At 57.7% G+C, this 23,866-nt stretch overlaps 2 protein-coding genes across 2 annotated transcripts; one reads left to right on the top strand and one right to left on the bottom strand.

Moving 5' to 3' along the window:
- Positions 1–439: 439 nt before the first annotated feature.
- CRYBA4 (crystallin beta A4) lies at positions 440–5,904 on the bottom strand. Its single transcript, XM_002721154.5, has 6 exons — positions 5,768–5,904; positions 5,223–5,273; positions 4,498–4,616; positions 2,722–2,863; positions 1,619–1,761; positions 440–770 (listed from the first exon to the last, which is right to left on the bottom strand). Exons 2-6 carry the CDS (start codon positions 5,259–5,261, stop codon positions 623–625), a joined length of 591 nt encoding a protein of 196 aa, XP_002721200.1. The 5' UTR covers positions 5,262–5,273; positions 5,768–5,904; the 3' UTR covers positions 440–622.
- Positions 5,905–8,822: 2,918 nt separating this feature from the next.
- CRYBB1 (crystallin beta B1) lies at positions 8,823–23,102 on the top strand. The gene is made up of 6 exons (XM_017350692.3): positions 8,823–8,900; positions 10,997–11,189; positions 14,569–14,687; positions 18,313–18,445; positions 20,661–20,803; positions 22,808–23,102. Exons 2-6 carry the CDS (start codon positions 11,016–11,018, stop codon positions 22,989–22,991), a joined length of 753 nt encoding a protein of 250 aa, XP_017206181.1. The 5' UTR covers positions 8,823–8,900; positions 10,997–11,015; the 3' UTR covers positions 22,992–23,102.
- The last annotated feature ends 764 nt before the right edge of the window (positions 23,103–23,866 follow it).

Here is a 23,866-nt window from a genome sequence, read left to right as displayed (position 1 = left end):
GCAGTGGGTAGAGCTGCCACCCGAGGTACCAGCATTCAGTATCAGAGCACCTGTTTGAGTCCTGGCTGCTCCATTTGCAATCCAAGTCCCTGCTATTGGCCTGGGAAAGCAGCGGAAGATGCCCCAAGTGCTTGGGCCCCTGCACCCACTTGGGAGACCTGGAAGAAGCTCCTGGCTCCTGGCTTCAGATCAGCCCAGCCCTGGCCATTGCGGCCAATTGAGGAGTGAACCAGCGGATGGAAGACTTTCTCTCTCTCTCTCTGACTTTCAAATAAGTTAAATAAATAAATAAGTCAAAAAAGATAGAACACTAAGAACAAAGCAGACCCAAAGTAAACAGGAAGAAGGAATTATTAAAAGCAAACACCATTAAAATGAAATGCAAATGATAGAAAGAAAAGTAGGTTTGGACAAGATTGAGAAAATCAAAAAGCACAGCTGATAGCGAACCATCTTTTCTTTATTACTCTGAGGCTTTTTGTGCTGAGTGTGCACGGGCCGGCTCACAGCGTGCGGAGTTCACACAGGGCACCGGCAGAGGCCGGATCGGAGAGCCGGACCGCCCTCCGGGGCTGCCCCGCAGCAGACAGGCACGCGCGAGCTCCTCCCCGCCAGGCCCGGCTCACTGCTGGATCCGGCGGATGCTCTGCACCTGGAAGGTCTGGGCGTGCGAGCCCCACTCCCGGAAGTGCTTGTAGTCGCCCGAGTGGTGGTCGCACTCCAGCACGTACTGGAAACCTCGGTAGCCCGGGTACTGCGAGCAGACCCAGCTGGAAAGGGAAGAGGCAGGCAGGGGCCCGTTACCAGCGCGCTCAGCAGGACAAGGATGAAGGAACCCGAGCACCACACCCAGCCCGGAGACCCTGCCGTCCTCAGTGCCTGGGACTCGCCACGCCCCCTCCCGTGCCCCTGAGAAGCTGGGACTGGCGCTGGCGCCCTCTCTCGTGAGGACCTCAGCCTCCTGGGGGGGAAATGGGGAGGGTCCATGAGCACTGAACCTGAAGCCGACTTCAGTCCCCTTCTGTCGCTGAACTTGACCCTCCTGTTTCATTGTGGCCAAGCTCCCATCTCCCCTCTTCTGCCACAGACCCTGCTGCCCCGCCCCCCGACAAGGTGGGGAAAGGGGGCTGCGTCTAGCAATGAGCACATGACCAGGTCTAGCCAATTAGAAAACATCGCTCCTTTGGGCACTGTGATTGGTCCAGGTCTAGCCAATTAGAAAACACCACTCCTGTGGGCACCGTGATTGGTTCAGAATTGAGCATGTCACCCGTGTTTGACCAATGAGAGCCTTTCCTGAAATCTTTGATGGAATCCTTGGGAGAAAGGAAAGGAATGGAAAGATGGAGCTACCCTCTGTGTTTTCACAAGGTAAAATTGCAGCCACGCCCAGGCAGGCACCTGGATCCAGCTTGCCTGAATCTGTTACCAATAAATATCCTTTGGGCTTACACCAGTGTGACCTGTCACTTGCAGTCCCACGGATCCTGCGTGTTACTTCCCTGAGCCTCAGTGGTCGCTGGAAAGTGGGCGTCAGGCCACAGACGCACCCAGCACACTCTTCTCCCGGGGTCCCTCCCCCTCCCCGCCTGCCAGGTCGAGCCTCGGATGCACTTACGCGCCAGAGTGGACGTGGAAGGAGCCCACCTCGTTGCTGTCCCAGCCCATGGCCTGCAGGGAGGGGTAGTCGTCACTCAGCTCCCCTTTCCTGCCCAGGAAGTTCTCATGTTCGAAGATGGTCAGCCTCGAGTCGCGGTGGTTCTATGGGCACAGGGAATGGCTCAGATTCCTGGGCGCAGAGTGGGCAACCCAGATCCCGCCGCACTTGTCCCCCAAGCCTTTTAGAAGGACAGTAAGGCAACAGGAACCAGAAACCTTATAAGAGGTGAACACCTGATACTTCCCGAAATTCCCTTTGTGGAAATATTCACAAAGAAACTCATCAACGACCCAATGAGCTGCAAGAGCTTTGGGTATAGCAATAAAAGCAATCAATACGTAGGGAATCAACCTGACTGTCCAGCCGTGAGGGAGCAGGGGCGGGGGGCAAACTGCGTATCGCACTAGGGTAAGGAGGAAGGGCGTCAGCTCTGTGAGCACAAATCCTGCGACGGGCAGGTGTTGTGGTACAGCGAGATAAGGCACCCCTGCGACACCCACCTCCGTTACGGGCGTGCCCTGGGATTGGGTACCACCTCTGCTTCTTGCCTACGCTCCTGAGAGGTGGCAGGTGTTGGCCACCAACTATTTGGGTTCCTGCCACCCCTGTGGGAGGCCAGCATGGGTTTGCTGGCTCCTGGCTTTGGCCTGGCCCAGCCCCGTGGGTTTGTGGGCATTTGAGGGAGGGAAGCAGAGGCCATCTCCAGCCCCCTGACAGTGGGCTTCTAGCTCATCTGTAATTATGGCTGGGTGACTTTTCTCCTTCTGGCACATTTTCCCCTGAACTTCAGATGGTAAAACAGGGCGCCTCACGTCATTCCACGCCAATCTGGTTGCTTCCAGAACAAACCACGGTTCCTTCTCCTGTTCTCAGTGGTTTTGAGTGTAAGAGGGGATCCGAAGCCCACCTCCACGCGTCCCCCATGGACGACTTGGGAGCACCAACCAGGAGCGGGCAGCAGGCTCTGCAACCCCTGCCTTCCCCAGCACCCGCTGGGCTCTGGGGCGCCCACTGGAGGGAGCCCGCCCCCCTCCCCACCCCTGGAATGGGCATCGGCTCACAGCGCAGGCCACCGGGCGGAAGGAGCTGAGCCGTTCTGCAGGGTAGGCGGTGTTGCCGCTCCAGGCATCCCAGGAGGGGTACTCGCCGCGCTCCAGCACATACTGCTGCCCTTGGAAGCCGGCGTGCTCAAAACCCACCCACCTGCAGAGAGAGGCAGAGAGCAGAAGTGAGGGACCCCCGCCCGGAGGTCTCAGCCACAGGGCTCATTCAGGGGGTGACAGTGTCTCCAGAGGCCCCTGGCTGATGGCTTGGAGACACTTTTGGTGTCAAGGTTGGGGCAGGGGCCCATGTTATGTCACAGGGGTGAAGCCACTGCCATGTGGGATGGTGCCAGCTGCTCCACTTCCAATCTGGTGGTTTTTCTCTGACTCCCCCAAGATAACAAGCCACTCAGGTGGGGACAGCAGCATCAGGCTGCCACCAGCGCAGGGAAGTCCCTTCTCGGCCACAAGCCTCTCCTACTCCTATTTCCCATGACCTGGCTCCTTGCTTTTGGTGGTGTCCCATGGGACAGGGGACAGGGGACACGGGAGGCAGTCACCATGTGCACCTTGTGTTTGCTGTCTATCCAATAACCTGGCTCACGCTACCCAGACTCAGTGCCTCCTCACTGGCCAAGTCCGAAGTCAACTGCTTACAGCCCTCTGCAGGCCACAGTCCCCACCGGAGCCCCCACTGGCGCACCTGTGTGCCAAGCAGAAGCTGAGCGAACGTGAAAACCATCCAAGGTGGCTGCAGGTGGCACTCACAGGCAAGGCACCGTGTACGCCTGTCAGTCCACTTTCTAACTTTCTAGAATGTTCTACCCAAAGTGGTAGTCACTGGTCACAGGCGGTTCATTAATTACATTTCAACATAAATAAATCAAGATTAAATCCAAATTAAAATTAAGGTCTCAGGGCCAGCGGCTTGTGGGGCCAGCATCAGAGCACCAGATCGAGTCCTGGCTGCTCCGCTTCCCATCCAGCTCCCTGCTAATGTGCCTGGGAAAGCAACAGAGGATGGCCCAAGTACCCGGGGCCCTGCTGCCCTCATGGGAGACCTGGAAGAAGCTCCTGGCTCCTGGCTTTTGCCTGGCCCAGCCCCGGCCATTGCAGCCATCTGGGGAATGAACCACTGGATGGAAGATATCTCTCTCTCTCTCTCTCTCTCTCTCTCTCTCTCTCTCTCTCTGTCTTGCATTCTCTCTCCATGACTCTGCCTTTCAAACAAGTAAACCTTTAAAATAAAAATAAGTCCTTTACTCCCACTTGCTATAGTTGGAATCCTTGGTGGCCACGTATCCGGGGGCTGTGCATGACCGAGGGGTGGAGAACACGTGTTATTAGCATGTCTTTAGTGTCTCTCCACAGCTTATTAACCTCCCCCCCACCTCTCCCTCCACATAAAGAAAGCAGGCATCACCCTCAGAGTCACGGGCAACAATATTTAGCTACAAATCAGTGCATTTTTTACTAAACATACAGTATTTATTTTTACCTTCTAATTTGGCTTTTGGTTTATGCCTAAGAAGGCAACTCCAGACCCAACACTCAGCTCTGAGGTTTTCCCCCTGCCAAGCGGCTCCATCCGATGAGCAGGGACTGTGGGAATGCTGAGTCCTACCCTTGGGCAGTGCACGACCTACCGAACCATGCAGGTAGTCCTGTGCGCGGCTCAGCACCTCAGGAGGGCACACCTGCATGGTCGGAGCCCGGGAAGGTGCCAGGTCCCTTCCTGCCCCCGCCCCCACCACCTCCTCTGTTCCCAGCCCGCCACGCCCCTCCGGGACTCACGCGCCGCTCAGCACTTTTAGAGATCGCACAGTCTCAAAGCCGAGCTCCAGCACGCTGGGACACTCCGCCGTGAACTCATGCCGCCGGCCCTGGAAGCCTTCCTCGTCCCACACCACCATCTGCACCCCAAAGAAAAGACAGGGGTCAGTCCCCGTCAGAATCCTATGGGGGACTGGGGCCGGGGGGTGGGGGGCTCAAGGTGGGCCACAAATGCACAGGCCTCCGGGGCCAGGCAGGTAAGGGAGCCCGGAGCTGGCTAGAACCAAAAGCCCAGGTCCCTCCGTAATTGTGTGGCCGCTCTCTAGCGCCACCCACGACTGCCAAGTGGGACTGCAGGTTCCCCAATCTAGACCCCAGAGGTGAAAACCTTTGAAAACCTCCAGGTTGTCAAGCAGTTGACAAGCTTGAAACTTTTTTTTTTCTTTTTGTAAACACAGAGAAGATCAAAGAAGCCATGTTCACGGTCTGCTCGCCGTCTCTCCCGGGGACGCTATAATTATGAGCTCATGTTTGGGACCCAGAAACCCCAAGTTCAAATTCAAGCTCCTTGTGTGTGACCTTGAGCAACTCCCTTTCCCACTCTGAGCCTTGGTTGCCTGAGCTGTGAAGTGAGCCTTGCTGATTCCTTCCTCGTAGGGGTGAGGAGGGGACTCTGTGGAGCCGGCACGGGGGTCGCCCCACCCCCACCGCACTCCCTGGACACGCCTGCCCAGGCCACGCCCTACCTTCCAGTGTCCCGCTGACTTGGTGCATTGCAGGGTCATGTTGGCCCCTTCCTGCAAGGGAGAGAACAGGATCAAGGATCATCTCCCGCCCTGACTCTCTTCTCCTCCTTGACGCTGGCGGGATCCAAGTGGGGTCCAGATGTGACCGGGCCAGGTGGCCAGCCCTACCCTGTCCATCTGTGACCAGTGCCATCTCCGGCCCCGTCACCATCTCTTAGCTTACCCGTTTCCAGTGCCTTCGCCCCTGATCTCAGCTCTGGGTACCGTGGGAGAGTTTTTGCCGTGGCTGTCACTGGTGGGTGCATTGCAGCACCAAACCCAACAAGGACGCTCTCACAGCGGAGATGTAGGCAAAGGGACAAACAGGAGTCATCTCGCTTTGCCATGACCTGCATGACTGGGGCCTGCCTGCCCCTGGTTAGGATGGGGCTGGCGATCGAGACGACACAGTGGCGTCCTCGGGATGGAGGAACCCGGGCTCCCCACCTTCCCTGGGTGCTCACTCGAGGCTCCGGTCCCACCCCTCCTTCCAACCTGGGACTTACCGAGATGGGCCCAGAGACTGTGTCAGAACGGGGACCGCGGAGCTCAGGGCTCTTATAGGCCGGGAGGGGAGAAGGGCCCCCCGGAGACAAAGTCCCGACTCAGCAAGGGAGCGCGAGAAACAAAAGGCAGCCCTGGCAGAAGCCCAGGCCAGAGGAGTCAGCAGCCCCAGCTCTAGCTGGGAGGGAACCATGCATCAGCCACAGGGATGGCCAGAGGCGCAAGGTCTGCCTTAGTCAGCGCCACGGGGCTTGTGCCTGTGGCAGGACGCTGTGCGGTGGACAAAGGCTCTCCTTGCTGTGTGGCCCTGGGCAAGTCATTGTCCCCTTGGCCTCCTCACTGTAAAACAGGATGATGTTGTAAGGAGCTTGTGGCACATGCCCGTCACGGAGTAAACATTCAACAAATGCTGTTCTTTGCCTCTTCCTCTTTCAGCGGGAGCAACCAGGGTGGGCTGCATGCAGGAGGTGGCATTTATACTAGGCTCCGAGGGGTGGAGAGATCCATGACTGAGATGTAAGGAGGGGCAGGCTAAGCGAAAGTGTGGAGGTGACCACAAGAAAATGCAGGTGGTCCAGGTGGGCGGGAGCGAGGCAGGAGGGGTGGGCAGGGCCAGGGCCCTCAGGAGGAGTCCAGATGGTTCTGTGGGCACGGCGAGGAGCCACTGGGTACGAACACGCATCGCAAGCTTGTAGCGCACCTGCCAAATATCCACGGCTTGCAACATTCGCTGTGTGCCTCCTGTCCCGGCACCTACCCCTGGAGTAGGCCTGGGAGGGATGTCTCCTCGCTTAGGAAGGAGCTGGCCAGGGGCCCGATGACTCTGGCTCGGATCCCGCCCTGGCTGGCTGGGTAACTGTGAGTGTGTCCCTTAACCTGTCCGAGCCTCAGTTTGTTTGTATGCAAAACAGGCACAGCAGCACCCCAAGTGGGGTTTCTGCTAAGACATTGCTGTCTCGTGAGGACCAACGTGAATTATTACGGGTAACACTTGGAGCTGCTCCTGGGGCCTGGAAAGCGTTGTGGATCTCCTTATCTTCATTATCATCTTCGTTATCGTCATCATCACTCACAACGGAGATGCGTCCTTGTCTGTTAAGGAGCGCTTCGTAAAACGCAGGAGTGCCCCACTTCTTGAAAGATCCATTTATTTATTTGAAAGGCAGAGTTACAGACAAACAAGTGAGCAAGAGAGAGGAGAGAGACAGAGAGAGAGAGAGAGAGAGAGGGAGAGAAAGGAGAGAGAGATCTTCCATCCGCTGGTTCACTCCCCAAGTGGCCACTCCCCTGGCCAGGGACGGGCTAGGATAAAGTCAGGAGCTTCTTCCGGGTCTCCCATGTGGGTGCAGGGACCCAAATACTTGGGCTATCCTCCACTGCTTTCCCAGGTGCATTAGCAGGGAGCTGGATTGGCCCCATATGGGATGCTGGCCTCTCAGGCAGTAGCCACAGCACCAGCCCAAGAGACCATTTTTTGAGGGCTTGGGTCCAGGTGCTAAAGAGCCGTGAATTCCAACTCCTTTTGATGGATGAGAAAGCAGTGGAAGGAGGAGATGGGAGACGCTGAAGCTTCTAAGGGGGGGTGGATGTAGCCCAGAGATGCCACCCTCGCAGTGAGCCCCCCAGCAGGGTGGGCCGTCCCCCATCTTTGGCAGGCAGCCCATTGCCGTGGGGGACAGGGAGCTGCCCCAGCCAGCCTGTGGGTGGCCCCCGCCGCAGGCGTCCTGGCCCCGGTTCCAGCGGCTGTGCCATCCTGTGGTTCCTGCCACCCCCTCGCCCCCAACCTCAGCTTGGCCCAAGATGAAAGACCGAGGGGAGGCTGGGAAAGGAGGGGGTGCGGGGTGGGTGGAGCGGCAGAGGCAGAACTGGCCCGGGGCCACGGAGATACAGGAAATGGGCTCCGTGGGGATCTCGGACCCCCAAGGAAGAGGCAGGAACCCACATGGACGCCCCTCCCCCCTGCCTGGGGCAGGGGAGCTGCAGGTAGTGGGGCTGAGCGGCTCCCCGGGGTGCCCCTGTTCCACCAGGGGCCTTGGTTGTTCTGAGTCCTGGGGCCGGCTTCCCCCTGAGCTCTGTCCCCACCACATCTGCGTTTCTGTCTCTCTCCACACCTCCCTGTCACTCTCCCGATTTCTCTCCCCCAGCTTGGGTTCCCTCTCCCAACCCAGGCCCACCTTCCCTTCCAGTCCCTCGGGCCCACTGGACGCCAGGGCCTATGTTGGGTGCTGGTGCAGCAGGGAACGAATATGATGGGGTTTGGGGAGGCCCCGAGATGCTTGTCATATCCCTAGCTGCCGGCTCTGCCCCTGGGGACAGATGATGGGGGCAAGAGGCACCTTAGAGGCAAGGCAGCCAGGAGGGGGCCCAGCGTAGACACGGCAGCACGACCTAGGTCTCGAGTGTCCAAGCCACGTGAGCAGGGTGAGACCAGCGGGCCTCTCCTCGTCTCCCGTTTAGCAACAGCAAGGTCGGCCAAGGACCAAGGTCAGAGAGGGTGAGAATAAAGAATGAGAGCCAGAGCCAGCTGCACCTCTGTGCCCTGGCTTTCCTCATCTGTGAAATGGGTATATCCTGCACACCGGCCGAGTGGACAGAGCGTCTGCAGCTGGACTTGACTCATGGTGAGGCCTCGGTAATCGGGGCCATGGACCCCTCAGCCCATTTCAGGCTTGGCACTGTGTTCCTCTTTCTTGTTGGACAGCAACCAGCAAGGACGCTCGGGTCCACCTTGGAGCTACAGGTGCAGAGGCCCTGAGCATCCAAAACCCGCGCAGCACACGCTGGCTGAGCAGGATTCAAACCCAGAGCCCCTGCCTCCCAGGGGCTCCCCTGGGCCCCGTCCCACGGCTGCCACCAGCAGAAGGGGGTCAGGGCAGGGACGGAAGATGAGGCGGCTGCTGGCCAGGTTCCTGCTGTGCGCTCTGGGCTCACAATGGAAAGTGCTGCTGTCTGCAGCCAAGGGCAGGGCCCCAGGCTCTGCTCCCCACCCAGGCCTGCTGAGCCAGCGCCCCCTTTGTGCCACAGACTATAGGCCCTGGTGTCTGCCAGACTATAAAATGGGGGGTCGGCCCCTAGGCACCCACAGCACCCGCCTGTCCACCTGCCTGTCCTCCAGCAGGAAGTAGCAAGGCCCAGGTAAGAGGAAATACACCGGGCTGCAGCCGCTGAGAGCTGCAGGGGAGGGGGCGGCAGCCAGGGGAGTCAGAGAGAGGAGGACGCAAGACAGCACAGGGGGGAGAGAGAGAGAGAGAGAGAGAGAGAATGCAAGAGAGAGAGAGAAAATGCAACAGAGAGAGCAAGAGAGAGAGAGAATGCAAGAGAGAGAGAGAATGCAACAGAGAGAAAGAGAATGCAACAGAGAGAGAGAGAGAGAGGATACAACAGAGAGAGAGAGAAACAGAGAGAGAATGCAACACACACGGAGAGAGGGAGAGAACAAGAGAGAGAGAGACTGCAACAGGGAGAGAATGAAACACAGAGAGAGAGATGCAGATAGAGGAAGAAGACAGGGAAGGAAAAGAGGAGGGGAGAGAGGGAGAAAAGAAACCATAGAAATAGAGAGAGGAGAAGTAAAACACACGTAATAAAGACAAGAGAGAGAGGGAGACAGAGATACAGTGAAAAAGAGACAAGGGGGCTGGTAAAGGAAGAAGAAAGGGAGGAGAAGGAGGGGGATGGGGAGAAAATAAAAGATAGAAATAGAGAGGGGAGAAATAAAAAAGTAATAAAGAAGAGAGAGAGGTTGTGATACAGTGAGGGCAAGATACGGGGGGAGAGAGAGAGACAGATGGGGGGAGAGAGACACAGAGAGAGATGGAGGAGACGGTGAAGGAACTAGAAACAGACTCAGATGAGATGAGGGCGAGAGGAGAGAGAGACATACAGAGACAGACGGGGGAGAGAGAGACATACAGAGAGTCGGGGAGAGAGAGACATACAGAGAGACGGGGAGAGAGAGATATACAGAGAGTCGGGGAGAGAGACACAAAGACAGTTGGAGGAAACAGTGAGAGAAACGGGGAGTGGGGAGGAGAGAGAATGAGCGCGTCTCCAGGAGGGAGCTGGTCCAGCTGCCAGCAGAGAGGGGGTGGCGGCAGCCACCCCAGATGGGGTCCAGATGCCTGTCCTGCCCAGTGCGGGCAGCGTGGCCCCAGGGGAGGCCGGGGCAGGGGTCTGCCCACCCAACTAGCCCCTCCTACAGGCAGCGCTGGGGACCCTGGGGCCAGCGGCTCTGCATCTGCACTTCCAGGAGCTCTGTCCATTCGGCCAGTCTCTAGGGTTGTACCCATTTCACAGACGAGGAAAGCTAGGGCATGGAGGGCTTGGTCTGTTCATTCTGGGGACAAGGTCAAGGCCTTCACCGAGCACTCAGAGGCATCCATGACCCCAAAGCTATGAGGAACCGCTCATGCCCTCTCCACCTACCACCCATACGGCCACAGCCCCCGTGGTAGAGCCCGGAACACACGCTCAGGGCCTCCTCGGGGGCCTCCTTCTCGCCCCAGTTCCTGGCTTGAATTTGCACACACAACCCAGGCCCCCAGACAGGGCCAGAGGCAGCCGGCTGGGAAAGGAGACGAACACATGCGCTCCTTCGTTCTTGAAACAGATGCTAACCCAGAGCCTCCTGTGTGCTGGCTACAGAGCCGGGTGCTGGGGCGAGGGGAGGGGCTGCATCAGAGTCTCTTAGTGACAGAGCGTACGGTAACCCAGGTACGGGCCCATTTGCTGGAGGGGAATGTGGAGTTCTTGGGGTAGGGCACAGCACCCCCTACCCCAAGCCTCAGGCTGTGCCAGGCTGGTGCCAGTGCCGTCACGGCTTCTCCAAGGGGTCAGGGCCACATTGCAATGTGTGACACTGTGTGTGACCGCGCCTGGTTCTTGTTATTAATTTGGCCAGGTGTCTTGCTGGTGCACAGACCACCAAGCAGGATTAGTGGGGGTGGGGTTGGGGGAGACTGGCAGAGGGCTAAGGAGGGACTGGCTGGTTGGTCAGGGGTACAGGGAAAGGCGTGGCTGGTAGAAGGAGCGGCAGGAAATGTACTAGGGACTTGTGGGACCCAGGGATGGCATCCTGGGAAATGGGGGCATCGAAAGCTGTGCAGGCAAAGGTTTCTGGAGGAGAGAGAGATGAGTCCATGGAGGCAGAAACGCACCAGGGGACGGGGGGAGAGCAGGAGGCAGCCTGCGGTGCCAGCCAGGACCCACGCAGGCCAGGGGTTTCTGTGCAGACTTTTGCAGGTTGGGACCATGTCTCAGGCTGTGAAGGCCACAGCCACGGCAGCCGTGAACCCAGGGCCAGATGCCAAAGGGAAGGGGGCCCCCCCGGCAGGACCAGCCCCAGGCTCCGGCCCTGCCCAGGCCCCAGCCTCAGTGCCCTTGCCCGGTGCCAAAGCGGGAGACCTGCCTCCTGGGAGCTACAAGGTAAGGAGCCGGAGCCGGGTGGTAGGGCTCCACCCCTCTTCCTCCTCCTCCTCCTTCTCCCCGTCCCCTTTTCTCTTTCTCCATCTCACCATCCTCTCCCTCCTCTCCCCCCAGCCCGCCCTTTCCTCCTCCATGGCTTCTTCCTCTCCCCAGTCCTCTGCACACACAGATGTGCCCCAGCCAATCTGGGGAGCCTAGGAGAATGGCCACACCTGGGCAGGGGGGCGGGGCCACTCTGGACACCTGCCAGAGAGCCCAGATCAGTACAAGCTGAGAGCTGATCTAAAGCTAAACACAGGAGGAGGACTCTCCAGACGGAAGGAGGTTGACTTAGCAACAGGAACCACCTGGCCTGGGGCAGGCAGCAGGAGGGGCTCCAACTTCCTGGAGAATCTCTCCAAACAGCCCCTGCCAAAGGGGCCCCTGGAGAGCCTGGGGTCCGGTCCTCTGCGGTTTGCTTCGGTTTCAACGTTCGGGTCCCTTGGTCTGTGCTATGCTGTTGTATGGGCTGGATATGATTGGCTTTTATTTATACTGTTACTTATTTCATCATTACATTGTTTAGTTGTATTCATGCCCCTTATTCATTTGAAAGTCGAGGAAACAAACAGGCAGAGACAGGCACAGAGACAGAGAGAGCTCTCCCATCTGCTTGTTCCTTCCTCAAATGCCCAAAATAAAGCTGCAGCTGGGCCAGGCTCACCCAAGAGCTCAACCCAGGTGTCCCGTGAGAGTGGCAAGGATGCGTCCACTGAGCCGTCCCCCGCTGCCTCCCAGGGTGCGCATTAGCAGGAAGCTGGAGTCAGGAGAGGAGCTGAGCTGGAACCCAGGTCCCCCCATGGGACGTAGGCATCCTGAGCAGTGTCTTCAGCACCGAGCATTAATTAGTAATAATGTAACCACTACCTGCAAACCCACCCACCTACAAGGATACTTCAAAAAGTCTCGGTGGGTGGGCGTCGTAGCTCGGGTTAAGCCACCACTTGGGACACCTGTGTACCCTTTTGGAGTGCAGGTTCAAGTCCTGGCACTGATTTATCCTGGGAGGCAGCAAATGATGGCTCGAGTACTTATGCACCTGCCACCCATGTGGGAGACCTGAGACCTGGGTTGAGTTCCTGGTTCCCAGATTCAACCTGACCCAGTCCTGGCTGTTGCAGGCATTTGGGCAGTGAACCTGTGGATGGTAGATCGATCTCTCTCTCTCTCTCTCTGCCTTTCAAATAAATATTTTTTAAAAGTACATTAGTAATGAAATTAAAAGAAAGGTGTTTTGGGCTGCAAATTTTTTTAAAGATTTATTTTATTTATTTGAAAGACAGAGTTAGAGAAAAAGGTAGAGACAGAGAGAGAGGTCTTCCACCTGCTGGTTCACTCCCCAATTGGCCGCAATGGCCGGAGCTGTGCCAATCCGAAGCCAGGAACCAAGAGCTTCTTCTGGGTCTCCCATGCGGGTGCAGGGGCCCAAGGACTTGGGCCATCTTCCACTGCTTTCCTAGGCCATAGCAGAGAGCTGGACTGGAAGAGGAGCAGCCAGGGCTAGAACCGGTGCCCACATGGGATGCTGACACTTCAAGCCAAGGCTTTAAGCCACTGTGCCACAGCGCCAGCCCCAGGTGCAAATATTTTTTTAACCAGGCATACCTTTTTTCATAAACTTCTTAAAGACCTCTGCAGAAGTTAGGACTTGGTAAAAACCCTCCCCTTAGCCCTGGGTGTCCTCCAGAGCCCTCCCCTCCTCCCAGTTCCAGATCATCACATCCTTACCCTGTGTCTGTCATCTGCCGGATTCCTTTTGATATATTTGTATGCACTATTCCTTTAAGGGCACGCATTTTATAACTTATTGACATATGCTAGATGCGATTATTCTCGTTTTTCCTTTTTTTTTTTTTTTTTAAGGATTGGTTGATTGATTTGAATAGCAGAGTGACACAGAGAGAGAGAGAGAGAGAGAGAGAGAGAGAGGTCTTCCATCTGCTGGTTTATTCCCCAAATAGGCGCAACAGCCAGGGCTGGGCCAGGCTGAAGCTAGATGCCAGGAGCTCCATCCAGGTCCCCCACGTGGCTGCAGGGGCCCAAGGACTCGGGCCATCCTCCACTGCCTTCTCAGGCACGTCAGCAGGGAGCTGGACAGGAAGTGGAGCAGCCAGGACTCGAACCAGCGCTCATCTGGGATGCTGGCGTTGCAGGCTGCAGCTTCACCTGCTGCACCCAACGTCAGCCCCTTGCTTCTTCTTTTTGTTCTTTATCTCCTTTTTCTTCTCCACTCACTGTGAAACCCCTACCGTCCTGTGCATTGCCGTGCGTGGCTCACGTCGGCTGCCGGACGTGCAGTGCCGGTCGCTCTCCTGCAGGGGGCCCTGTGAGTGGTGGCTCTCTGCAGTCCAGAACCACAGGGTCCCTGCTCAGGCCAGGGCTTCTCAGGTAGCTGTGGAAGGACAAGGTCAAGGTCAAAAGACTCCTCCTTTTTACAGTTGGGGAAACTGAGACTCAAAGGCAGACGATTCCCTGGTTCAGGTGAGCCACAGAGTGTCCCCAACCTGGAACAGCAGGTGCTGCTCCGTGAGCTCGAGTTCTCCCCTAGACCGGCAGGTGTGTCTGGAGCCTCGGCCCTGGAGCACGTGCTGCAGGAGTCCCTGGTCTCTGCTGAGCTTGGGTAAAGAGAGGGTGCAGAGAGAGAGAGCAAGAGAGAGAGAGAGAGCCCCCAGAGCAAAAGCTAGCAGCAGTGACTAAGTGGAGTTACTTGTTTTGTTTAGAAGTGGATTACAGTGGGGCAGTCTTTTTTTTTTTTAATTTGACAGAGTTAGACTGTGAGAAAGAGAGACATCCCCCAAATGGCTGCTACAGCCGGCGCACTGCGCCAATCCAAAGCCAGGAGCCAGGTGCTTCCTCCTGGTCTCCCATGCAGGTGCAGGGCCCAAGCACTTGGGCCATCCTCCACTGCCCTCCCGGGCCACAGCAGAGAGCTGGACTGGAAGAGGAGCAACTGGGACTAGAACCCGGCGCCCATATCTTCCATGTGCTGGTTCACTCCCCACATGGCCATAATGGTCATGGTTGGACAAAGCCAGAAGCTCAGAGCCCGGAATTCTTTCCTGCTCTCATGCGGGTGGCAGGGACCCAAGCACTAGGCCATCACCCGCTGCCTTCCCAGGCACACGAGCAGGGAGCTGGATCAGAAGTGGAGCAGCTGGGACTCGAACCACTGCTCTGATATGAGACACCAGCGTCACAGGCAGCGGCTTAACCTGCGGCACCGCAATGCCAGCCCCTTACTGGGTTTTTCACTTGGAGCTTCTGTGGTTTGGAGGAAGCCCCGCCCCTCACTCTCTGCCCCCTGCCCCTGCCCCGGGACGTGGGGGCTTCTCTCCTGCAGTTGGTGGTCTTCGAACAGGAGAACTTCCAGGGCCGCCGCGTGGAATTCTCGGGGGAGTGCGTGAACCTGGGCGACCGCAGCTTTGACCGAGTGCGCAGCCTCATTGTCACCTCGGGACCGTGAGTGTGGGGCAAGGGAGGGGCGACATCATCGGCACACGAGGGCGGCCGCTGTGTGCCTACCACTGTGCCACCAGCCCATGTCGAGCCCCGGAGGGAGGTGCTATGGTTCTTCCCATCTTACAGATGAGAAAAGAGGCTCAGAGATGTGATCTAATTGTATGACACGGTCAGTGAGTCATGGTTCTCTCGCTATAATGCTGCTCTTGTTCTAACCTATCAGAGAGGATAGGAGGAGTCCCAGGAGCCAAGTGCCCACCGAGCTGCCTCCTCTGCCAGCCTCAGGCAGCCCCTGGGAGTCACAAGAAGCATCTGTAGGGCCCCCACTGGGGGTCAGGCACTGGCCGAGGGCTTACCTAGATGCCAGTACCATGTTGCATGAGGGAGGGCTATTCTTGTACCCATTGGACTGATGGGAATACTGAGGCTTGGCGGGTGTGGGGTAGGGGTGGAGACAATCTCTGGTGAGTGACAGAGCCAGGATTCAACCCAGGCTGGCCGAAATCGATCCCAGAGCTCTTAACCCCTGGACCTCACTGCCTGCTCTCTGGGTTTCTCTGGGTCTCCATGGTCTCCCAGAGTAGAAAGAACCGTCCCGCAGGTGGAGTGGCTGCCCCACTGTGTGCGATGAAGGCAGGACACAGGCCCGGCCCCAGGACGAAACCCAGCAGACCGCTTCCTTTCGTCTCTGTTCCCCCGACCCCTCAAGGGCATGTTCCACCTGTATCCTGAGCATCTCAGGTTCTTGGTGGGACAGAGAGCAGACACGGGCTGTGAGATCGGAGAAGCGTGGATTGGAGTCCCCACTGTCCCCTTTGTCTTGTTCAGTCTCCAAGCCTCAGTTTCTACACCTCTGAAGTGGGGAGGCACCTGCTCCCCACCAGCCCTCCCAGGATGGTTCTGAGGCCCCTCGGGGGACTGTTCAGGTGTTCAGTGGGCACCAGACCCTGAAGGTGACTGTGATGACTGTTAGCCAAGTCGCCCTGGTCCAGCGCAGGCTGGGGAGGGGCCCTTTTCCACCTCCTGCCCCCACCCCACCCCCAGTGTGGCCAGCACAGCCTCAGCCCCACCCTCGGCCCCCAAACTTAGCTGGGAACAGAAACTGCACCGGATGTGGGCAGCTTGGGTTTTCAGGCTTTTTTCAGCACTGGTGACTCAAACCTAGAGTATTTCTCCTCCAGCAGAGATGCAGCTGCTCCCGCTGTGCCCAAGGCGGGGAGCACAAAGGCCTGTGCTGCGGGGGCCCGGATCTGTGTCAGGGCCAGCAGGTCTGCGGGCAGAAAGGAAGGGCAGGGTGGGCAGGGGCGCGGGAAGAGAGGCAGAGCCCGCAGTGTGGGGGCGAGCAGCCATGCCTGCGTGAGACCGGGGAAACCTCAGCCCGACACCTGACACCGTCATGTGACGCTAGAGCTGTGCCCTCTCTGGGTCTCAGTGGCCACATCTGTAAATCAGAATCCCCGTCCTCCTCTCTCCTTGCTGCTGGGCTCCAAGGAGCCCTGGGAGAGAAAAGGCATTGACATAAATACTGAACATTCCTCATCCTGCCACGGCTCCTCCTGGGCCCCCTGAAGAAGACAGTGGGGGGAGGGGTCGGGGGCAGGCTGGGTGGGGTAGCCAGACCCCCTCTGCGTCTGTCTTTCCATGAGCTCGGGTCCCCAGAAGCTTCTCTCTCCCTTGTGTCATAATGGCATTGGTGACCGTGCGGACCCCGGGCTGGATCCGTCCCATGCATTCCCTCTTGTAGGCCCCCACAGTCTCCTGACCAGGTACTTGGCAATGGCTTTCTCTCTTCACTGAAACTTAGTGAGCTTGACTGGCCTAAGTCCCACAGCAAACAAATGGTGAATGGGGATTAGAACTCGGGATTATCTGCTTCCAGAGTCTGCTCTTAACTCCCACGTGAGGTCACCCTCCAAGCTCCCTCCTACCCACTCATGCATATATCCATCCACCCATTCATCACCCGTCTACTTCTCTCTATCCAGCTACAGATCCATCCATCCACCAACCCGTTCATTCATATGTCTACTTATCCCTTTCTTGCTTCTCCATCCACTCATCTATCTATCCAACCAACCACCCATCTATTGATCCACTCAGCCATCTACCCATCTACCCACCCACCATCTATCCACCCAACCACCCACCCATCCACCCAGCCATATACCCATTTATCCATCTATCTACCTACCATCCATATATCCCTCTGCCTATCCATCCATCCAATCGTCCATCCATCCACCTATGCACTCATCCACCCAGCCATCCAACCACCCCCAGCCATCCACTCAGCCATCTACCCATCTACCCACCCACCATCTATCCACCCACCCACCCAGCCATTCACCCAGCCAGCCATCCACCCACCCAGCCATCCGCTCAGCCATCTACCCATCTATCCATCCACCTATCCACCCAAGTGTCCTTTTCTCTTCTATTCTAGACACAACAGGACTGAGGCAAATCCAACTCTACTCTGGTAGCACGAGTCCCCATCTTGAATCTTATCTCTCCAGTGTGGTTCACCCCTGCCTCTGACAAGGCCCTGAGGTTTCTGGGGTACATTCTGTCTCCCTCCCATTTCCTTGTGGGGAGGGAGGTTCCCAGGAGCCTGCAGGAAGCTGACGCTCGTGCCTTTGTCCCTTCAGCCTTCTCTTGTTCCCTGAAAACTCCAGAACACAGAGAGAGCAAAGGGCACGGTCTCCACCTTCTCCCCTGGGCGACGCGGATCATCCTAGCTCCCAGGAGCCCCTGGCATCTCTGACACAAGCTCATGCCCCGCCCTATATCAGGCAGCACTGGGAAAGCCAGGGAGGGCTCTCATCTGACTGCCAGCTTCTAATGAGTCTTTGCAGAGGACTGAACACATTCGTTTGCACCGTCCCATTTCATTCCTGCGGGGGATCTGCAGGGCTCCCCTCCCACTGCCCCATACCTGTTAGCCAGTGTGACCTGGTTGCCAGCCCATGCTTGGCGCAATGTCTGAGTCAAGCACCTGTCCCAAGGTTTCCCGTACCTCCGGAACTATTATTTACTTAATACACTTCGTTTAAAGGGACTTTCCTTTTTTAAACACAGAGAACATATATTCGTTTGTAAATGGAAAGCTAAGGATCGCTTGCTTTAAGTAAAAGGGCTGTGGGGGACTTGATCTAAGGAACACAAATGCAGTTATGTTAATCCCATCACCTGCTCAAGGCTCTGAGCCTGTGGCTTGGTCTTCCTTTGTTAGAAAAAGAGAGATTAGTAAGCGTTAAAGGCACTCTAGCCTCAGAGACTTGCTCCCAGCATAACTAAGCTTCAAAGAAAGTGTTTCTCTGGGTGTTACAATCTGTGGACACAGTGTGCTCAGCTAATTACCCACATGATCCCATTTACCCTTTGCTAGTTTCCAGAAAACACGCTCACTACTGTAGACAGCTCAGAGAGGGAAGCCACTTGCCCAGAGTCTCACAGCCTGCAAGAGGCAGAGCCTGGAATTAAACCCAGGCCTGTTAGGCCCATTGTGGGCTATGGCTCTGGCCTTGGAGCTGTCCTGCAAGGGGGGACAGAGGTGCAGAGGGACTTCCACTAACGGCTGTCTCTTCTCTGCCCTCCCTGCCCTCACCGTCCTGGTCCCCCGCAGCTGGGTTGCCTTTGAGCAGTCCAACTTCCGCGGGGAGATGTTCGTGCTGGAGAAGGGAGAGTACCCGCGCTGGGACACCTGGTCCAGCAGCTACCGCAGTGACCGCCTCATGTCCTTCCGGCCCATCAAGATGGTGAGTGGCTCCTGGCGGAGGGCTGGGGCCCCTCTGCTGGCTGACGGTGAGAGGATGGGAGGCGTGGGAGCCTCTGGGGTGTGCCCCAGGGCAGTGGGTTCTCCTGTTCATCCAGCTGCCCTGACACCCTCACTGGGCACCCAGCCCTACGTTAGGAGCCCTGGGCACATGATAAACCCAAAGCCAGGTTTTTCCTTTTTCGGTAGATATGGGGAGTGGACTCAATGTTGCAATGGTTAAGAATAGAAATTCCAGTGTCTGCTTTCATTCTCTCGGTGGAAGGATTCGAACCCTAGGCTCACGTTATACCCCTTCAAGGCCCACCCAATCAGCAAAGCTGCAGGCTGCAGAGTATGCAATGGGTAGGAGTGGGCATCACGGGTTGTTACTGAAAAGCCACTTGAACTTGTTGATAATCAGACACTGAGAATTTGCTTATCACGATATTTAACTAAGGAGAGTCAAGGTTAGGTACGTGGCGATATCCACAGGGGACTCAGAATTTTTCCGGGATTATGAATCGATGATGAGTCACAAGCTGGTCCCCCAGCTTCCTCACTCAATGAGGGACACCAACGTGTGTCTTCAGTGGGAATACTCATGCAGAATTTTCTTTTTGAAAAGATTATTTATTTGAAAGGCAGAGTGACAGAGAGTAAGTGAGGGAAAAAGGGGGGAGAGAGAGAGAGAGAGAGAGAGAGAGAGAGAGATCTTTCACTTCCCAATGGTCACTGGGACTGGGCGCGGCCAGGAGCCTGGAACTGCCTCCCCGTCTCCCACATGGGTGGCAGGGGCCCAGGTATCAAGCCCGGGAGCATTCGCAGGGAGCTGGCCGGGACTGTGCCAGCTCGCCAACCCCTGTTGCTGAATCTTCACAACCGCGCATCCGAGGTGCTCCAGGGCCAGCAGCAGCTGCTGGGCCTCACACAATGCGTCCTGATGGTCTCTGTAACCCAGCCATCCTCCAGTTCTCTGAACCATCAGCCCACACAAGACTGTCAGAACACGTGCATTTCTCTCTCCATTGCTGATGGTCCTTATACGGCCTTCTGTGTCACGGAAGCTCACTGGGGAGAGTGAGCCAGGTCTCTCACGTTGGGTGGTGGGGGCCTGTATGGCTGTAGCAGGGGGAGTGGAGGGGAGAGGCGTGCCAGAGGGGAGGGGTGTGGGCAGGGACAGAGCTGGGCAAGCAGGGTCCCGCAGGCCCCCAGGCGGAGTTCGTGTTGACTCCACCCACGTTGGGGAGCCATCATGGCTCCACCTCCCCGAGACTCAAGGCTTTGACAGTGATAAATGATGGTTGTCTGCAGCAGTGAGGCACTCACCTTGGGCTGGCAACTGCTCGGGGGCGCGCGGCCTGCCCCTGAGCGGATCCCCTGGGCTCCCAACCCTGCCCCACACCACGCTCTCATCCGCTTGTGCCCTGGCCACACAGATACATCCCACGCATTCCAACCTCCCCCACCACCACCGCCCACGCCTTGCCTCCCTCGGTACCTTCCCCACCCCCACTGGAGGCGAGGTCAGGATGTGCAAGCCTCTGAGAAGCCAGAGCCGAATCGTGTGCCCAAGTCCAAGGGCAAGCCTGTTACAAAGCTGACACCTGTCATGAGTGGAGTGGTTGTCCCTCACCATCCCCTGGGCCCACTGGAAGCCCGTTCCACAGGCGAACAAACCAAGGCACGGAAGGGCAGGGTAAAATGCCCCAGGTCACCAGCATGTGAACGTCAGGGGGCGATTTTGAATCCAGATCACAGCCCCCCCGAGCCCCCCGAGACTCTCCAGGTTGGCCTATCCTCTGTGAGGCAGAAGTAGGAACTGCAGGGCCGGCGGTTAAGCTCTCGATGGCATGGGGCTTGGGAATGCCATGTTTCCCTGCAAGCATCTGCCCTCCTCGGCCGTGTGACACTGACCACAACCCTTGACCCTGGCCGTGATCATAGCTGCCATGAACCTGGTGTTCTGAGCAGTGGCTGAGGGCCAGGCATTGCGCTTGGTGCCCTGGGTGGGTTAATCCATTTCATCACCATCTCAACGCTGGGATGTAGGAACCATGAGCCCTTTTCACAGACGAGGAAGTTCCTTCGGGGCCAGTGATCCCGGGGGAGCCCCACGGCGTCCTCTCTCCATACCCAGGAGGCCTCACCAAGTGACCTGTCTCTGTTTCTCACCCCGCCAACACGTGCCACAGCTGACCCCACCTCTGCTTTCCCAGGACTCCCAGGAGCACAAGATCTGCCTGTACGAAGGTGCCAACTTCAAGGGCAACACCATGGAGATCCAGGAGGACGACGTGCCCAGCCTCTGGGTCTACGGCTTCTGTGACCGCGTGGGCAGCGTGAAGGTCGCCAGTGGAACGTAAGCCCCCTGCCCCGGGCTCACACAGACTGGGAGGCTGCGTGCTAACAGTGTGCCCTGCCCCGCCCCTCCCCAAGCCTCCTGGTGCTGGCACCTGGGGTTCTGGTGTATTCCATGGCAGGCAGGCAAGACAAAGCTGGCTGCTGGCTGTGAAAAGCCTGGAAATGGAGAGACGGAGAGCTGCTTGGCCAAGACGGGGTCCGAGGGAGCAATGGAGTCGGGGCTCAGGGCTGCTGTGGACAGAGGGGTGCATGGCCTGGGGACAGAGAGGGACGAGGGACACGCACAGTGCCTGGGAAAGGAGCAGAAGAACTCCCGAGCAGGGAGGTCCAGCTCGGGCGAGAGGCACAGTCTTCACGTACTGTCAGCACTCAAAAAAGTCATTGACGCCAAGAATTTGTCTCTCACTTCTCTCTCTGCCTCTCCTGGGAGAAGGGTCTTTCTAGGTTTCTGCAGGGCCCTAGAAACCGGCTGGGTGTGGCCACCATGGTGCTAAGAGCCTGAGTCCTGGCCCCCACCCACTACCCCCCTGGCCCGCCATGGCTCAGGGTCGTCGGCTGCACAATGGGCACGCCGCGCTCCTAGGACTTAAAGGGCCTTTCCTGCTCTCAACCCCCAGGATCTGCAGTTGTCCCAGGCTGAGCCCTGTGTCCCCGTGGCCTTGAGAAGACAGGAGGGAAAGGCTGGGTGCCCGGGGAGGCCACTGTGTCCATCACTCTGCCTCCAAACAGCCATGCCGGAGACCCCCGGGCCCCTCCATCCCTCCAGCCCAGGCTCGTGCTGAGTCCCTTGTAACACTGTCGCAGCCCTGGCCCTATTTCCCCATTCCTGGAAGCCTGTGATCCTGCCGTTCGAACCATCTTGAGCGAACAGAGACTTGTCTGGGGTCATGCCGCCCTGGGGCAGGCAGAGGAGAGTAAGGCCCAGGTCCTGCCTTCCAGAAGCTTCCTTGGGCTCTCGGGGGTGCCCCACGCCTGGTGAGATGAGGTCCGGCCGTGCTAGGGAAGCCGTGGCCCAGACGAGATGTCCGTGCTGCAGGAGGGAGGAAGGAGCCTGGGTCCTGGGTGTGTGTTTTGGGTGGCAGACAGCTCCAACGGTTGCTCAAAGAGACTGGGGCTTGAACCAGGCTTTGAAAGACCATCAAGGGCCCAACACAAACCTACAAAGACTCTTCTCCCAACAGGAGCAGAGAGGGAAGTGAGAAAGGAATCATTGACATTTGCTGAGCAATCTCAAAGCCCCCATTTTTGCTACGTTTTGCTCATTCTCCTCTGAGCCCCGGGGCACCACATCCAGTGGGGTGTGTGTTGATCTCCCTTCTCACGTGTGGACATCGTACATCGAAAACACCTCAAGTCCTCTTTCCCATGTGCCCCGCAAAACACTCGGAATAAGCCAGTCCCTGTGGTTGTGCCCACTTTCCAGAATTGGAAACTGAGGCCTGTCTGAGGAACGAGTGCACACATTGGGATGGGGCAAATTCAGGGCTGAGGAGCCCCGTGTGACACAGGCCCCAGACCCCAGAGGTGAGAGATGGACAGAAGATTGCCGGGATCCGTGAGCTCCTTGTCTGCTTTATCAAGAAAATGGGTTGACTTTGTCTCATGGTTCTACAGGCCCAGTGGGTTCAGCCTCTGTTGATGAGGGAGTCCCGAGGGCACAGGGCACACAGCCGGCGACAGCGAGCACGTGTCTGTGTCTCTGTCCTCTCTCCCTCTCCCCCTCCCTCTCTCCTCTCCCCCCCCCCCCCCTCTCATGCACTCATGGGTGTTCTACCCTACTGATTTAGTCCAATCTCATCCTTCCCCCAAGGCCCCGCCTCTACCACTAGACTTGCATTGACTGTGCAATCCTCAGTACCATTAATGTGGGACTTTGGGGACTAAACTCCTGTGCGAGTTAGGGTACTGGGGAGACAGACATTTCAAACCACACTAGTCGGAGAACTGGCCGGCCCCGCGCAGGGGTCCAGGAGCCAGGCTGTCCCTTTTGCTCTCCTCCTAGGTGGGTTGGCTACCAGTATCCCGGCTACCGCGGGTACCAGTACCTCCTGGAGCCTGGAGACTTCCGGCACTGGAACGACTGGGGGGCCTTCCAGCCGCAGATGCAGGCCGTGCGCCGCCTGCGTGACCGGCAGTGGCACCGCGAGGGCTGCTTCCCTGTGCTGGCCGCCGAGCCCCCGCAGTGAGTCCACGCGGGGCCACGCGGGGCCACGCACTGCTCCACTCCCCGGCCCCGCCCCTCCCAGGCTCACTGTCGCATCTGCTGTTCCCATGCAAATAAAAACTCCTAAGCCAGAGTGTCTCTTGGGGTCTGTGAACTGCTGTGTGCCTCGGAGTCCCCAGGTTGGGGGTGGTGGTGGCGTGACTTGCACAGTCTTAGTCCTTGTAACAATGACACTGCAATGTGCTTTTTTTTTTTTTTAAACTTTGAAAGAGAGAAAGAGAACTCCCCCTCCACTGGCTCACTCCCCAGATGCCCACGACAGCCAGGGCTGGGCCAGGCTATAGCCCAGATCTGGGAGCTCCATCCACGTCTCCTACTTGGATGGCGGGGACCCTGCCGCTGGAGCCTGCACCCCCCGCCACCCGGGGTGCACACGAGCAGGAAGCCGGAACCAGGAGCAGAGCCAGGACTCAAAACCCCGGCGCTCTGATGTGGGATGCGGGTGTCCCACGGGCCACGTGTTTTTCTTTTTTAAAGATCTATTTGAGAGGCAGAGTTACAAACAGAGAGGGAAAGACAGAGAGAAAGGTCTTTCATCCACTGGTTCACGCCCTAAATGGCCACAGCAGTCAGAGCTGGGCCAATCTGAAGCCAGGAGCCAGGAGCCAAGAGCCAGGAGCTTCTTCTGGGTCTCCCATGGGGGTGCAAGGGCCCAAGGACTTGGGCCATCTTCTACTGCTTTCCCAGGCCATAGCAGAGAGCTGGATCAGAAGAGGAGCAGCCGGGACTTGAGCCAGCGCCCATATGAGATGCCGGTACCATGGGTGGAGGCTTTACCCACTGTGCCACAGCGCTGGCCCCCCAAGTGGCATCTTAAATGCTTCACTCGATGCCCAC

The sequence above is a fragment of the Oryctolagus cuniculus genome, chromosome 21, assembly GCF_964237555.1.
Source record: "Oryctolagus cuniculus chromosome 21, mOryCun1.1, whole genome shotgun sequence".
Lineage (NCBI taxonomy): Eukaryota > Metazoa > Chordata > Mammalia > Lagomorpha > Leporidae > Oryctolagus > Oryctolagus cuniculus.
Note: the sequence above shows the minus strand (reverse complement) of the source record. Positions and strands in the feature narration are given on the sequence as shown.

Excerpts from the sequence above, each read along its gene's own strand:
- CRYBA4 (XM_002721154.5), bottom strand. The coding sequence starts at position 5,261 with ATGACCCTGCAATGCACCAAGTCAGCGGGACACTGGAAG. Across the intron at positions 4,617-5,222 it reads AGTCAGCGGGACACTGGAAG|ATGGTGGTGTGGGACGAGGA; the intron begins GTAGGGCGTGGC and ends TTTGGGGTGCAG. Across the intron at positions 2,864-4,497 it reads CTAAAAGTGCTGAGCGGCGC|GTGGGTGGGTTTTGAGCACG; the intron begins GTGAGTCCCGGA and ends CTCTCTCTGCAG.
- CRYBB1 (XM_017350692.3), top strand. The coding sequence starts at position 11,016 with ATGTCTCAGGCTGTGAAGGCCACAGCCACGGCAGCCGTGAACCCAGGG. Across the intron at positions 14,688-18,312 it reads CTCATTGTCACCTCGGGACC|CTGGGTTGCCTTTGAGCAGT; the intron begins GTGAGTGTGGGG and ends GGTCCCCCGCAG. Across the intron at positions 18,446-20,660 it reads CCTTCCGGCCCATCAAGATG|GACTCCCAGGAGCACAAGAT; the intron begins GTGAGTGGCTCC and ends CTGCTTTCCCAG.